Source organism: Camelus ferus, chromosome 5, assembly GCF_009834535.1.
Source record: "Camelus ferus isolate YT-003-E chromosome 5, BCGSAC_Cfer_1.0, whole genome shotgun sequence".
Taxonomy (NCBI): Eukaryota; Metazoa; Chordata; class Mammalia; order Artiodactyla; family Camelidae; genus Camelus; species Camelus ferus.
The window spans coordinates 21,175,493-21,192,513 of record NC_045700.1 but is presented as its reverse complement, the minus strand read 5'-3'; the positions used below and the strand labels follow the sequence as shown (position 1 = coordinate 21,192,513).

Below are 17,021 nucleotides of genomic sequence, written 5' to 3'. Positions count from 1 at the left end.
TAAGAACTAAAGCCTGGACTCCTTAGTTAATAAGCAGCCCTTTGGGTACAGAGTAACAAAATATCTTATTTAAAGTAAATACATAAAACGACTTAGAATTCCAACTGAAAAAGATTATTGTTGTACTTTAGTATACAGATTTTTATGACTTTTATTTTACTTTGCAGCTGCATTGTTATTAAATGGTAGGCTATTTATCTTTTGTCTTTTTTTCAATTTGTTTCTGTAATGCCACTTTCTATTCACGACTTTAAAAATAAATTGGAAAAATCATTATATTATGTACTATAGATGCTTCACGAAACATTTTTCCTAAACAATTTATTGGTTCTGCTTGGCTAACCTCTTTTTCCTTAGTGCTACCTCACGTTGTATGTCATATAAATTTTAGAATGCAGTTGCATAGAATAGAATAACCCTGTGCCATTTTTCTGTCCCCAGAGCCACAAACTTGTACACTGAAAGATTTTCTCTGTGCCAATGGGGACTGTGTTTCTTCAAGGTATTGGTGTGATGGAGATTTTGATTGTGCAGATGGCTCTGATGAGGTAGGTATCTTTGCAAAATCAAACACAAAATAAAGCAGTTCTTTAAAATTGCATTCACAAATATGATTGTTCAATCCAATGAATGTGACAAGGACAGCTCCAATGCACTTTGCTGCTGACACCCTGAGATAAGTATTATACAACTAAGTGGTGCACTGCACACACCCAGCCCAGGGAATAGCTCTTGTGCTCCTACTGACAGTTAATTTTATAGTCTGTTTTACCTCTACTGGTGAATGGCTGGGTTGGGAATAGGATGTTTGGAAACCCTACTCTCTATATAGCTGCTGCCCTTGCCATCTGTGAACTTGTTCATAAATTTGCTGCAGTATTTATGGTCAGGACTAATATTTTTATGCATTTTAAACAGTTTCTTCTCCCCAGTCTCTTTCTTCAGTAGATATAGTCTTACAGACTCGGATGTGGGTCATCAATTTTCATGAAACCACAGGTTTAGCTTTGCTTAGATGATGAATCACAGTCCATTTATAATAAGCTCTGTACACACAGCTTAAGTGAAAAAGTTTAGAATTTCCCTGGGTAATTCTAAAATCTTAGATTGTGCTAACATTTATAATACTTCTCACAATTCGTTATTTATGCTTCTGTGTATTTGTGTTTCAGAAATTAATTACTCCATGATGTTTTAAAATTAATACATGATGCATGGTTATATTTTTTTCTCAATCAAATCGAAAATGACCCCAAGCCCTCACTTTCCAATATCAGGGAGAAGTCCAGTAATAGTCACTTTTCATGATTTTCCTCTGTCAATGATTTCCCATGTTAATATTAGGAACATAGCACTTGTGCGATCAAGTCCACTCAGAGATGAAGGTGGAATGAGGTCTTCAGTCCTCAGTGGCCATCGTGGCTCCTTCTGTTGCACGACGACTCCCTGGAGCTCTGCTGCTCTGACTGACATGGATACGTACTTACCCAGAGTGCCTCCCACTGACTGTAGGCTTCACAAGGGAGAATCTCCCCTGTTGCTCTAGAGGTTTCTGTGTTTCAGGTCAAGCTTCCTTAGGTACCCACTGATTACCTGCCCCATCGGGAGACACTGCAGGTCTCTATTATTTATAGAACCCACCACACAAACTGGTTCTTTCCCAATCCTTCAAGCATTCTCATCGAGATTGGACAAATCTACTCCATTCTCTGACTATCTTGGAAAAGTCCCCCTAATCACATTCAAAAGTCTAGATTTTGAATAATGCCCCTGAGGAATCAAATTAACTCTAATAAGGTGGTCTTTGTCTACATTTACAGACATTTGGTACAGTTTATATGTAATGAAGTGGCTAATGCTATAGACAGTTGATTTCTATTTCCTTTCTAAAATCTAGGATGATAGGTTGCATTGTCAAAAAACATACAAACAAATAAGCAAACAGACAGAAAGGTGAGCTGAACAGATGGCTAGAAAGCAGAATTACATGCAGGATATTCTCGTACTAGGAGCAAAAGAGAAAATTGTGAGGATAACTTTTTGTATGAATATTAACTGAATTAGTTTGTTAATATACAGCCAAAACAGTAAAAAAGAAACCCAAAACTTAGATCAGTGTGATTGGATACCAAGTTAGTGGCATACACAGATAAGAACTATTTAAAGTGACTTTAAAATATAATATTTGGCCTCTGCAGCCAGTATAATATATTTTAAGGACATAAAGAAATGCAAAGAAATCTTAAACTGTATTCAAACACATATTGTTAATAATAACATTGGTTTTCCTAATTTGAATCTCACGTATATTAAGAGTAAGGTAATTCAAATAGTTATTTACATAACGCCATTTGCAGCAACATGGATGTCTCTGGATACTGTCATTCTAGGTGAAGTAAGCCAGAAAGAGAAAGAAAAAAAATACCATATGAGATCGCTTATATGTGGAATTAAAAAAAAAAAAAAAAAGAACATAAATACAAAACAGAAACAGACTCATAGACATAGAATACAATTTTGTGGTTGCCAAGGGGACAGGGGGTGGGAAAAGACAGACTGGGATTTCAAAATTTGTAGATACTGACAGGCATGTGCAGAATAGATAAACAAGATTATACTGTAAAGCACAGGGGAATAATATACAAGATCTTGTGATAGCTCACAGCAAAAAAAAAAAATGTGACAATGAATATATATATGTTCATGTAAAACTGAAAAATTGTGCTCTACACTGGAATTTGACACAACATTGTAAAATGACTATAACTCAATTAAAAAATGTAAAATAATTTAAAAAATATTATTAACACTCAAAAAATTTGAGTTAAAAAAGGGAGATATAAATCTAGAACAATGAAAGTAAACAAAAATCCTGTAATTAAATTCAAAAGTATAAGTATGAGATCTTGATTTTTTTTTCTTCCTAAAAATATATACTCTTAGCTCTGCCACTGAAAACTCCTAAAACCAATGACATCTCTACATCTCAGCTTTAAAGACTATCCCCGGCATTCACATCATGGCCTCTAAATACCATTTTCCCCTTAACAGAATCAAAACTCCTTTGAGAAATGTTTATTTCTAGGTCTGAGAAAGGGAATTGACAAAATGAGCCACTAGCATCTTACCAAGCCAGAAAACAGGACTATTGGGAGAGTGTACAGACTACAAAGGAGCAAAACTGCAGGGGTTTCTACTGACAAAAGGGACAATTTGAGTATCAGGAAGAAAAAAAAAAGACTGTAATGTATTAGAATGCAGTAAACGTATAAAAATACATGAGTTCATAATAATACTTTAAAAATAAAAAGCTCAATTGTCCCTTTGGAGTTTGCTAAGTCATCAAAATTCTTAGGATTCAATCAGCCCAATGCAGAATATGGGACATTCTGTAGAGCAAATGACCTGGTTTCTTCAAATAGTAAATGGCATTAAAAAAAAAAAAAACCTAGGCAAATGGAAAATAGTTACACATTAAAAGAAACTCAAATGAAATTCAATGTATAGATGTCTTTTAGATCCTTATTTAACCAAACAATATTTTTATGTACTTGAGAAAATAAGGAAAAATTTGTATGTACAGGGAATTTTTAATTCTATGATTTTGTTAATTTTTTCCTGTTTTTGTTGTTATGTTAAATAGTTCAGAATATAAATAAGTTGGGGGAGAGGATTATGAAACATGAATAGTGAAATGTGGATAATTGTTAAATATGCATGCTGAGCACATGGATTTTACTATTCTAGTCTCTCTGGTTTTCTGTATGCTTTTAAATTTCTAAGATAATAATTAAATATCCCACAAATATAGACACACACAGGCACATACATGCATCAAATAGTTCAAACTATTATAGAGCAAAATCTTCTGATGATAGAAAAATAGAAAGTATCACCTTCTGTGTTATGGTCAATACGGATACCCCAGTGTCACTGGTTATTGAGCTATTTCACTGGAATTAGCCTTATTGATGAGGTAAACATTAACTAATTCTACAAATATATACTGAGTAGTTATTATACTATTCATGGCATGACGTTAGATGCCTGGTTCATAGACAGACATGATCCCTATCCTAGTGGAGTTGAATTACAAAAAATCTTAATCTATATTTCTTATTTTCTACATTTGCTACTTCATTCTTTCAATCATTCATTCAACAGTTTTTACTGAAAAACTTCCTTATGTCCCAGCTTACTATATCCCAGGCACAATACTGAGCATGGAAGAAGAAGGTGGTGAACAAAATATGTGAAACTCCTTTTTCTCATAACCAGTGCAAGGGCTGCTTCCCCAATGCCATTCTTCCTTACATAGCTTACCCCTCAGATACACCACATTTCTAATTATCCTTGCACATGGAAAACCTTCAGATAGTTCCATGTCTGTTTAAACTTCCTCTGAAGCCTTTCCTAAAATCTTACAGAATTCCTATGTTTAAAACCATATCCATTTATTTTGACAGTATATTTTATTGCTATTCTTGGTTTAGGTGCTGGTGTTTCCTATTAGTCTATGAGTTTATCAAATACGAGGAATAAATCTTAGTGGGGTTTTTTGGTATTCTTATTTAAGAAACACTAGTAAATGGTAAATCTTTAATACTTTGGTAAAGAAGGGAAGAAGAAAATCAGTTGTATGGTAGGCAGTCTAGTTAAACTGCCATCAGCAAAGAAAACTACAGGATTTAGGAAGTCAACTCTTCTTTCTTATGTGGGATGGAACTGGGAAGAAGCAGGGAGTAGTAGTTCAGTGTGCTTCACTCACTGCGAGTTTCACAAGCTGACAGTGCTGCACTTTTTGTGAAAGGCGCAGACAAGTACATCTTGGCAACAATAGAAACTGCTTAGCAACAGGAAAACATCGCCCCAGCAAGATATTTCATTGGAGCATCCCATTTCCACCAGAGTGGTCAGACCCAGAAAGTAAATTTCTAGTGGATCCTTTTCATTGATCTCATATAAAGCACTGAAAGGTCTCGAAAGGTATCGCTACTATCTTGTTTAACTTCCGCATAAAATCTATGTGCGAGCTAGCAGAAAGTGACAATTGTGACAGTTCATTTCACAGTTCTTTAGGAACACATGCCAGAAGAGTGGGAAAGGAATATGAATAATAACTAAGCTGTAAAAGAACAGGTACAGAGGGAAAGAAATGGGGATAAGAGGAAAGAGAATACTAGGGAAATTTTGCCAATGCCAAACAGATTCGCTTTAGCGTTCTTGTTTGTTTCACATTCATCCTTCCACCCCCCTCCCAATGAACTGCATGTACTTGCTTAGAAATATTTTACAGCCCTTTTAGTTCTCCACAGTCTTCATTGTCATTTACAATTATTAAAGTGGCATCTATTAGTCTATTAGAGAATGATCCACTTAGAGCGATTTAATTAGTGGGATGAAACCATGAGACTTACTTTTTTTTTCATTTCTCTGTTTTATTATGACTCACAGAGACAGATGAAAGTGGAAAATGGTTGTAATGCTGTTATCTGTCATGGGCTTACATATGACCATCTGAGCTTGTATGTGGCAAACATGGTTTCCACACTTCCAGGTTTCTGTACACAAGGTTTCTAGTTGTCTTTTGGGTTTGCAGACATTTGTCTAAAAATTTAATTTTAATTATGTCTCTGTTGTTTTTTACAGAGAAATTGTGAAACAAGTTGTTCCAAAGATCAGTTCCAGTGTTCCAATGGTCAGTGTATATCAGCAAAATGGAAATGTGATGGCCATGAAGACTGTAAATATGGAGACGATGAGAAAAACTGTGAGCCAGGTAAAATACTTGAGGCAGTATGTCATTTACCTGATATGTTAACTTGGTTAGAATTTAAATTTAAGCAGCAATGAGCATAGAACAGTGGCAAATGCATGCACATTTTTACTGTTTTTAAGAAAAAAATCTGAAATATCTGTAGATAAATTAACTGGTGTGCCCTTCATATGTTTCGAAAGTGTTTTGGCAGGTAAGACTCTTACTATTTCAAGATCCAAGCATTACTCCCCAAAATTTGATTTTCTGGTCTCTATTTTTCCATACCATTTGGAGTTGTTTTTATGAGACAGCAAAATGAAATAAGTTGAAACTGTAAATATGATAAAAATTAGGTTTCAATTATGGAAATTAAGGTTATGAAACAGAATATAGTAGTTTCAATGTGATACCAATTGAGAAAAAGGACGTCTCTTATTTCTGTTTACATCTTGGTCCAATATAAAAATAAAATTAAGAAGCAAAACCAGAGTATGGGGGGAGGGAACACCCAATTTACACATTTCTATTCTTTAAGCATGACTTTATTTATACTCATTAAATTAACTTTTATACTTGGGAATTTTAATGACCTTATTTTACAGAAAAAAATAGTAGAGGAAAATCATTTGATAATCTATGTATATGGGTATACATAGTTTCATGATTGAAAGCAGTATTTTGAGAGACTAGGTCAGAATAGCCAATACAAGGCATACACATTACCGTGTCCCACTACCATACCCATGGTCCATGTTGCTAATGGATCACATTTTTTTTATTACTGAATCTAGACGTATTCTCAGACTCCTCATTAGTACAGATCACTAGGCAAACACTGCCAAGGAAAAAGCATTTTAGCGTCCCTGGACTAAGCAATTTAGACCATAAAGTCATTATGTAAGTACATTTGGCTACCTAGTGGTCTAGTATAAGGCCAAGAACCCTAGTGGTTTGAATGCAAACTTAGCAAACTCAAATCCATAGACCAAGAAAGGTGTCATCATTACTATGTCAATTAATTTAATTGGATATTGGTAGTAACTTATTTATGCATATTTTTAAAAAATTCCGTATCATAAAGGAATACTTTGAATTGTATAGACTCTGTTAATTATACATATATTCATGTTTAAAGCCCCAAAACAAAACAAAACAAAATAAAAACTTAAAACTTATGCAGATATGACATTTATGTCAACACATCCAAATAGATATCATGGGGTCTATGAGACCATGCCAAGATTTCCACTTTTGGCTTTGTATAACCCATCTATGAATTAACATTCCCAACGGTCACTAAGTCTGTTACAGTTTTGAAAATAATTTGAAGCTTTTGTCTTTTCAATAACTTAATTTTAAAACTATGAAAAATTCATTTAATTCTTCAAAATCAAAGAGACAGAAGATATAGAGTTTTATTTTGGCCCTTTCTTTCTTTAGTCTAGGGAGTTGAATACTTACTGAATAGGCTGTTGCAGCAGGAGGTATATTTAATACAATACATTAATATTGTAAAACATATTTTGAATCAATGTTGAAGATCAGATGTTGAGTACAGCTCAAACAGTATAAACTACTTTCATTACTATCTATAATTTTTACATGCTTATGTATGTTTTTATGTATCATCCATTCATTCTTTTCACTAAATCTAAATTTCAACTTTATAATTATCTTCAGCTTCTCCTACTTGCTCATCAAGTGAATATATATGTGCCAGTGGAGGATGTATTTCAGCATCTCTGAAATGTAATGGAGAATATGATTGTGCTGACGGCTCAGATGAGGTAAAGTCTATCATTTGATTAAAATCTCTGAATTACATGAATTAGGTTAGGGAAAGCAAATGTAATAAAAATAAAGAGACAGAATCCTGATTCTTACCACTGTCTAAAATGTTAAGACAGGAACACTGAATACAGCAATTTCAGCAAATACCTGAACCTTCATGCTGTTTGTATACTAAACTCCGTTGTCATTTGTAGAGGTTACACTCATTAAATAAAAATGAAAGGAAGCCCACAGTATAATAAATCTCCAGTACTGTCAGCTGCATGTTTATTTTGCCTGGGACGATATCGTTATCATTAATGAAAACTGCAGTGCCCATTTGTATCTGAACAGATGGACTGTGTGACTGAGTGTAAGGAAGATCAGTTTCGATGCAAAAATAAAGCCCACTGTATTCCAATTAGATGGCTTTGTGATGGAATTCATGACTGTGTGGATGGCAGTGACGAAGAAAACTGTGACCGAGGTAAGGTACTTTGTGTGTGTGTGTGTGTCTATAAATAAGAGAAAGGCAAGAGTGACAGTTAAGGTGCTGTGCACAATATATACAGAGCGTGGTAGAGGCATTAAATTATTCTCTTTTCCTGGTTCCATTACTTAATAACCTATTCCAAATAGTCAAAATCTGTATCATTTTCAGACAGAGTGTAAGTCAGTCTTCATACGACAGTGACAACCAAAGTGCAAGCGCATTTTGAGTTCCTCCCATGAGCACGTCTTTGGACTAGATGCTGGGTCAGGGGTGGGGATGCGAGAAGAACCAGGGCACACGGCACTGTAGCCGCCTCCTACCAAAGTATTTTCTGGGTATCTTTCTCCACATTGCTTGCCACATTTCTAAAGAATGGAAACAACATATGGTATACTATGTTATATATACTAATATGCTAGATCATATATCAGTTATAAGTTGTGCCCCAAATTTCCTTCTTACCATATGGTGAGAAAATGACCTACATTTTTTTTTTATCAGTCTGGAAGAATACTTTGTTTTGCAGTGTCATTTTATTCCAGCTATGTGAAAATATTTCCTGGTAGATAACTTTTTAGTTGTAAGTCAAGCGTTAAAACAGCAGTTGTTAGTACTTCAGAGTTGATAGAGAAAAGCAAAGAAACTGTAGGATGAATCTTAAAATGACCACAAATGACAGCATTCTTACTATTTTCATGATGTTAGATATATTGTTTAAATACAAAATTTAGTTTTGCTTATTTGTAAAAATCAATCAGCATTACATTTTAGAATATCTGGAATATCAATAGAGATGATACTAGATATTGACATATGTTGCAAGGCATTTGAACAGGCATTCAAGATTTACACAGTTTAAATGGATCTAAAGTATCTACTTCTGTAAATATCTAGCCACTCAAGGAAAAATAACTTCTCCTTTAATATTAAGTCAAACCTTTATGACTTACTAATATCTCTATTTTAAACCTGACAAAATGTTATATTCAGCAGAAGAAATCCTAGTTCTCATTTGGAATCTGCAGTACCTTATAGAAAACCATAAAAAGTTAAACTTACATAATAACGGTTTCTACTTTTGGTTAAGTTCTCACACTCTTTTACTATCATTCGCCACTCTAGAGACAGCAAACTTTGTGGGTATTCTGGCACCAACTCGTGTACAAGCTTATATTCAAAGACTTCGGGACAACAATTAAGTTACTCATCATTTTCCATTTCCTAATCCATAAGCTTCATCCCCTCAACTTCAGTCACTGTCACCAATCTCATTCTTTCCCCCATTGCTTCTTGCCTGGGCTTACGTAATTCCACCCAGTTGGTCACCAGTACATCCTACTCACTGCTGCCGTGTTCATCTATTTAAGTATAACTCTGGTTATGTCAGTCTTTCCCCAAATCTCCTCCTTCCTGGTAGATACAAATAACACAACCTACAGTCACGGTTACAAGGGAATGATCCCATTCACCTCTCCAGTCCTATAGTCTATTACTCCTCTTTGCGTGTCATAAATCCTAGCCAAACTGGAAGATAATATTCTAGCAATGTCCTCCATGCTTTTGAACATCTTTCTTGATTCTTCTGCTATTCTCACCATCTCAATACCTTTGCCAACAAAAATTGTATGTGTTCTTTAAGTCCATCTCAATTACTATTATGTCTTCAACCAAACTGCAGTCTTTTTCAGAATTTCCCTAAGAACCCTTTGATTGCATTCCTGATACTTCTTCCTTCTAATAAAATTACTTCTGTATTATTTGACTAAGCTTCCCTTGTTGGAATGTGAGCTTTTTGATATGCAAGCAAAATGAGGAAATACATTTCAGGCAGTGGGATCATTATGTACAAAGTCACATTGGTGAGGGACAGCTGAGCTGTTTAAAGACCACAGGTAATTGGGGATTCACGCCATAGAACTTGGTTTTAATACTAAACATGATGAGAAGTTTGCCAAGGCTTCTGAGGAGTTTTCTAATATTAAGAAAAGGAAAGGGTGATAGGATTTGAACCTTGTACTAGCACAGAGAATGTACTGAAATGAGACCCAGAGATCTAAGTTTTGTCTTATCTCCATGAACATGTCTGTGGTCATGTGTTCATACCATCAAATGCAGTCGCAGGGAAATGTCTCCAAGAGCTGTAAAAATGTCTGGAAAGTGAGTATGTATGTGGGATCGGGTGGGAATCCCATCAGGATTTATCCACTTTTTAAATAATGGATTTTATTTTTGAAAATGTATATTTGAACAAAGAATTCCAGCCTAAAAATAACAAACTTGAAAGTAAAAAAATTGACCATTGTAGTATTTGAAGTCTCAGATATCTTTCAGATTTAAAATTACTCTATTAAATGCTTAAGCTTACTGACTCACAAAGAATTGAGAGTCATTAATTCAACCATTTTCCAGAAATATGTCAAAGTTCCCCTCCCCTCCCTATTCCTGCTTCTCACTTTTCCTGGGTTCTTTTGCTGCGAGGTAATTAAATTCCAGTGAAATATGTTGGTGGTTAAAGTACTTGATCCTGTATGGATGTACCTCAAGGCATGACCAAGTTCAGATTTCTAGTATTTGACTTACTTCCAGGAAGTGGTTTAGGTATTGGATAAATGTACTTCAAGGTGCTGAGGAAATAAAATGCCAGAATAAACATCTCTTCTGTTACATGTTACTTCCATTCATCTCAAATCTGGACACATGAGTTAACGGGGGCTAAGTGTTGGGGGCTGGAAGGTAAGACAGCTGCAGGATAAACAAGAGATTTTTTCCAGTTGAATCAATTTTACTGGTTTACTTTAAAAGGACTAAAACCCAAAATACAAGGAATTAAAAGCAACATTCACATTTTTAAAGATAAAACGTTTTGCCTCAAGGAAACTTGGTGTTTATTTTGGCCTGAGCTTTCAAACTTTACTCTTTATAGCAATTTCGGTGGCAAAGATAGAGAGTTATTCTCTTGAGTAATCATCAGCTCAAAAATGTGTAATTATTTATAGAAATTATAAAATATTATCATATATTTAAGCTTATCTCAACCCCATTTGAGATGAAAATTCTAGATGCTTGTTTTCTGTGATAATGCACTTGTCCAGGTTTCTATGAAACTGTCAAGAGTTCAATTATATTTAGACATAGTTATTGTTTAATTAATATATACTTTTCTATTTTTCTAATAACCTCGTATTGAGCTGATGAAGAACATGACTAAGAAACTGGGATTTTAATCCACCGAATCTCTTTAAATTATACTTTTTTAAAATTGTTTATGTGTGCTTCATGACATTGCAAAATAAGCTTTTCAAGTTAAACTTTAGATGTTTTGGTGGCCCCCTGGTGCATTTTTTGAAATGTAAATTCTTCCTAGTCAAATAGGAAACCCTTAGTAGGTTATCATCAAACATTTGCCTTTCTGTTGCAATTATGGTTTCATTTATATTTCTCTTCTTCTTAATAAAAATAGTGGAATGTCCAACACTCTAATGGGGAAAATTATAAGGTTATCTAATGCGATCCCTTCGGGAATTCATTTTTCTCCTTTTAGCAAGACTGATGTGCTATAGAGGTGTTCTTTTTTTTTTTCAATAATCAGAGTTCACAAATTCTGTTTGAATTAATCCATTTTAAAATGGAACATGCAATGAAACTTAGTCATTAGAATCTTTATTTTGAAAGAATACAGCTCTTTTTTATATTCTATGGATTTTGATATTGAATTAAGCCAACACTCACCTCACACCAATATTTATTTCTTTAATACTAAAGACATGTTATCTTTTTACTATTTTAATGTTATCCTTTTACTGTTTTCAGACATAGAATTGTTGAATAGCAGTATATTTTCTTGCATTGATCATGATAATTGAGATTATTTTTAGAATTAGGGCATTTTGGAGCTGCACACTGCAGATGTTTGAAAGAAAGGAGAATCTCAATGCCAGATACTGTGCTGTCAGAAGTCCCACGTGGGGATTCACCATGCTGGGCTTAGCAAGGACCTGCCTCTATCTGTATCTTAGAGTTTTTTAGTCCCCAGAGATGTCAAGTGTAAGCTGTACCAGTTCTGTTAAGCATTTTTGCAAGATGACTTAGCACTCTTCTGATTGATATCACTGCAAATTCTTGTCTTCAGCTTCAACTATCACTGAAGATTCCAAGCAACCTACCTACTTATTTGTAATCATCTCTCTTTACAATTAACCATATCAGAGTTTTAAAAAATTGATTTTCTTTCTCACATTCTACTTCACAGTAATGGTAAAAATCATAAAAAGCATATAGCTGTGCCTAGCCTTTCCTCCGTCCTTCCTCTTAAAATGGAAGACCTGTCTCACCTCCAGTCTAAGGATAATCCTTTTAGTTTGCTTTAGATCTCAAATCCATCACACTTTCTGCATTCTCAAGGGATGCATTATATTTATCACCTTTTCTCTCTGCTGTATCCTCAACCTTACCTTGTCTGCTGAATTATTCTCAGAACCATTTAAATGTGTCCACATATCACATTGGTCTTCTTCCTCCAGTCTTGGCTTTACTCCTACTGTCTTCATTTCTGTTTTTATTGAAATATAGTCAGTTTACAATGTTGTGTCAGTTTTGTGGTGTACAGCGTAATAGTTCAGTCGTACATATACATAGGTATGCTCGTTTTCATATTCTTTTTCATTATAGGTTACTACACCATTGTCTTCATTTCTGAGTTTTCCACACTGTAGCTACTGTCATCATTCTGACATACATATCTGATTCTGTCATTTCCTAAGTTGTCTTTGCTACTGGAAGTGAATTATTGGAGATTTGTGTGAAATTCAAAACCCAAAAGGTCAAAAGAAGAGCTATGTGACCCTGACACGCCTAGGCACAGTATTCCTTCCAAAGTGCATTTACAAAATGAACCAGTGCTTCTTTCTTGGTATTTTCTAGGCTTTCAAGGATGAGTACTATTACTCCACAGCTCCATTTGTTAATAATAATCTGTTTTTAATATGTTGATAACTTCAATCATCAAATCTCACCAATATAGAAACCATACTTCTTATTCTATATGTGAAATTTAAATTGGTAGTACAATTCTCTGAGAGCAGTCTAATTAATCTTAATTCTAAATTCCCATCAAGTTTCTTTGTATTGTTTCCCCTGGTACTCCTTGCAAATATGACCTTACAAATCTTAGCCATAGCTCTTTTGTAACATAAGAAGATGTTGAGTCCCATAGAAATTAATACACTTTTCCAAAGCAAAACAAAGCAAGTTTCTAACTCCCTAACCATTGCTGTTTCTTCTATATATTACTGCATATCTAGATATATAACTAAAGTTTACTAGTCTTTGGGTTCTTTGCACGTGGCACATGTATTTAATCTTAAGTTAGAATGTCCCTGTATTCTTGATATTTTCTATTGAATTGTAAACAGAGAAAGAATGCAAGCATTTAAAAAATGCACACAAAAATAGGGTATTCTATTACACAATTTTTGTAAGAAAAACTATTTTATCATGTCATCAGCTTCTAGTTCTTTTATAAAATTGTTTCTGTGACTGCAAAACCTTTTTACTGATTATTTTGTTTTTAATGGTTCAGTTTGTTAAGTTTCCAGATGCAGCTGAATTATCTAATAATTTTAAAGTGACTTTTCTTTCCAGAATAGCATAATTTTTTTAATAATAAAAATTAGTATTATTTAAAAATCTAAGTTTTTTTACACTCAGTAGCATAGAAATGATATGAAATGGAAGGTAACTATATCTGAGAAAACTTTATTGTATCATTTTGTTATCAGTATTCTCTAAAGAAAATATGACATACATGAGGGTGGTATCAGATTGTTTTGAAAAGTTAACAACAAATACCTTTTTAAAAAAAAGTTTGGACATTATGTGTGCCTAGTATTATACAGGGGGAAGAAAACATAAGAAAATGAGAAACTAGATATTGTGCTAAGAATTAGAGGAATATGTTTTGCTCACTGAAATTATGTTACATTTCTCTGTCTCTTTTTTGTTTTAAAATAAAGGAGGAAATATATGTAGAGCGGATGAGTTCCTTTGCAATAATTCCCTGTGCAAGCTACATTTCTGGGTGTGTGACGGAGAAGATGACTGTGGAGACAACTCTGACGAAGCCCCTGACCTGTGTGGTACGTATGGCATTTCACGTGGCTCTTGGCTGTACTCTCAACTCCTGATCTGATGCACCGGCATGGATCAGTGATGTGGTGCGGTGAACCACAAATTCTACCATCCTGGGGTCAGGTGGATGAAGTGTCACCACAGATACAGCTTTTGTTCAGTTAATAAGAGGTCACCCTGTTCAGAGTTTATGACTTTCTAGAGAGCCCTCCTTAATCTAAACTTTCGCGTGTCAACCATATTCAGAAGAAATTGTTATCTGTCTAGCAGGATTTAGGGTAGTTGACCTTTTGAACTGAATAAGGTTCCTATAAGGACCTTAGCTTTATACCAAACTGGTGCTTTAGGCTAAAACAATTTTATTTATTTTGTGACACATAAGTATGGACAAAATGTAAATAATAAAATCACATACTTCCACAGGTCACCCACTACTGAGACTGAGGTTATTCAGAGACGTGAGATGAATATATAGAGATATATGTCTGTATATATATTACAGTTGAATTAAAAATTCTGAAACAAGGAAGCAGTTTGTTTTAAAAATGAGTTAACACTCGAAAAAGACGGTATTTGGAGAACTGTTCTTTGTAGGTACAACTGATGAGAGATACAACCAAGTTTCAGTTTCAGTTCTTCTACATAGTCTTACAAAATGAACTGTAGAGAATCACCAAAGATAATATTGCTTCTGAATCATAATACTTGAAAAAATATTACCTTACCAATATCAAGCCAGAACCTAATGTTTTTATAAACTATGTTGTTTTTTTTTTTTTTTCCTATTCTCTATTTCACTTCAGCACAAATCTAGTGAGTAGAATAGGTAATGTTTAGAAACTACTTAACTATGTGGGGCTACAAAGTCACACCCCTCCCGAACTCCAGGGCCAGGAAGTGATTCTTAGTGACATGCTGCCCAGCTGCTGGAAAACTTGTAAAATCATCCAGCTCAATTCCGTGAATGTTTTTGCATTTCCCTCAGTCATCAGCATCAGCACTGAGTCAGGCTACGCTGTGCCGGAGATTGTGCTAAGTAATTGGGATAAAAGAAATCTGAACAGCACATGGTTCTCTTTGACAAGGAGATCTTATTCTGGCTGGAAAAATAATAGTTTCCATAAATTTTGTTTCAAGCAATAGTAGAATTAAGTAAAGACAAGGCAGAGAGGGACAAGATGAACTCTGACTAAAGGAAAATTCAGAAAGCTACGGTTTTGAAAGATCTGGACTAAAAGGCACCACAGGCAGAGAGAACAATGTGTGGGAAAGCATCATTCATTTATTAATTAAATATTTGTTAAGCTAGGGACTGTGGTTATTTTTGGTTCTATAATGATGAGAGAAACAGATATGGTCCCTGACTTCACAGAGCTGACAAACTGGTGAAAGAGGGATATTAATGATCACAAAAAATATATAGCTATAAACTTTGATACATGCATTGATGAAAAAGTATAGTCAGTTATAAGAATATAGAACAGAGGGCTTTTATTCAATCTTGGATTACGAGAAGTAACATCTGAGTCTGAGTCTGAGAGATATGCAGCTGCCAAGGAGGTGAAAGGGATAGAGTGAGATGACACCACATGGTGGGCAAAGGAAACAAGACATAGAAAGGCCCTGAGGTAGCACAAACCATAGCTGACTAGAGGCGCTGGAAGGTGTGTGTGCACAAGAGCAAGGCAGGTATTGGATGAAACTGAGGAGACAAGAGTGACACCTTAAACCTTGTGAGTCTTGCTAGAGAGTTTTAGATTTAGCCTGAAAGCAATAAAAATACTAGAGTTTTAAACAAAGGATGCACATAGTCATATTTATATTTCACAGATATTGGACAGAAAGAAGTAAGAATAGTTAAAATAATTTTAGCATTCAAGGCAAGCTATACTGGTAGTTTGGATTAAATTAATGACAGCACATGACAGCAAGGTATACACAGATGTGAATGTAAGTGAAAAAGCAAAATGAATTGGATCAAATGATGGATTGGATACAGGAGGCAAGAAAGAGGAAGTTGCCATGTATAATTTATAGGCTGTTTTTGCACATTTGAATAGATGGGGAACATAGGAAAAGGAGCAGTTTTGCAAGTAAAGATTAGAATCCTCATTTGGGATGTGTTTGAGGAGACATTCAAGTACTGATTTCAAATAAGTGCTAGATGTTTGGTTTTAGATCTTAAAGAGCTGGTCTAGAGATATAAATTTGAGAGTCAGCATGAAAGGTCATAGTAAATACTATGGAATTTGTAAAACTTAGGCTGGGAGGAAGCAAAACATAAGAGAAGAGGGGATTAGGATAGAATATTAAGAGCCACCAAACAACTAGGTAAATATGAGCAGCCAGAAGAGACTTAGGTGAGTGACAATGAAAGCTTAGTGGAAAAAAAAAAGAAGTATGGCAAAAGAAATACCAAAGTAATAAAATGTTTCAGGAAAGATGAGTTGGTTCCTGAAGAGGCAGGGGAAATTGACTTTCAGAGCAAGTGAAAAAATTAGTTTTAGGTCAGAGTTTTGACCCCTTCTCTGTTATTAAATAATACTTAAATGAGTTGATAGACTATATGCAAATACAGGTTGATGTACAGTTATTTAATGATATAACTGTTTCATGATTTTTATTTCCACTTTTTCATGTATAGTAAGGAAGCATGTTCACACATAGGATGTGAGAGGTTGTGTAGTAGGAAGGTTTGAAAGGAATGCAGGTTTGAATCATCACTGCAAAGGGTAAGAGTGACATTAGATAGACATAGAGATAGAGATATAAGATACAGATAGAGAGATTTCCAAGCAGTGTTCAGGGCCCATCAGGCATTGATAAATATTCACGTTTGTGTGTCTGTTGGCCTTGAGGTATGATTATTTGCAA

The 17,021-nt window shown here is 34.6% G+C and overlaps 1 protein-coding gene across 2 annotated transcripts in view; it reads left to right on the top strand.

Annotated features, from left to right (window-relative positions):
- LRP1B (LDL receptor related protein 1B) overlaps positions 1-17,021 on the top strand; it is a 1,593,459-nt gene that overhangs the window by 1,464,453 nt on the left and 111,985 nt on the right. For both annotated transcript variants that reach the window (XM_032479383.1, XM_032479382.1), the window contains exons 68-72: positions 442-548; positions 5,650-5,779; positions 7,439-7,545; positions 7,883-8,015; positions 14,033-14,155. In XM_032479383.1, coding sequence (XP_032335274.1) covers positions 442-548; positions 5,650-5,779; positions 7,439-7,545; positions 7,883-8,015; positions 14,033-14,155 — 600 coding nt within the window. The remainder of the gene's footprint in view (positions 1-441; positions 549-5,649; positions 5,780-7,438; positions 7,546-7,882; positions 8,016-14,032; positions 14,156-17,021) is intronic.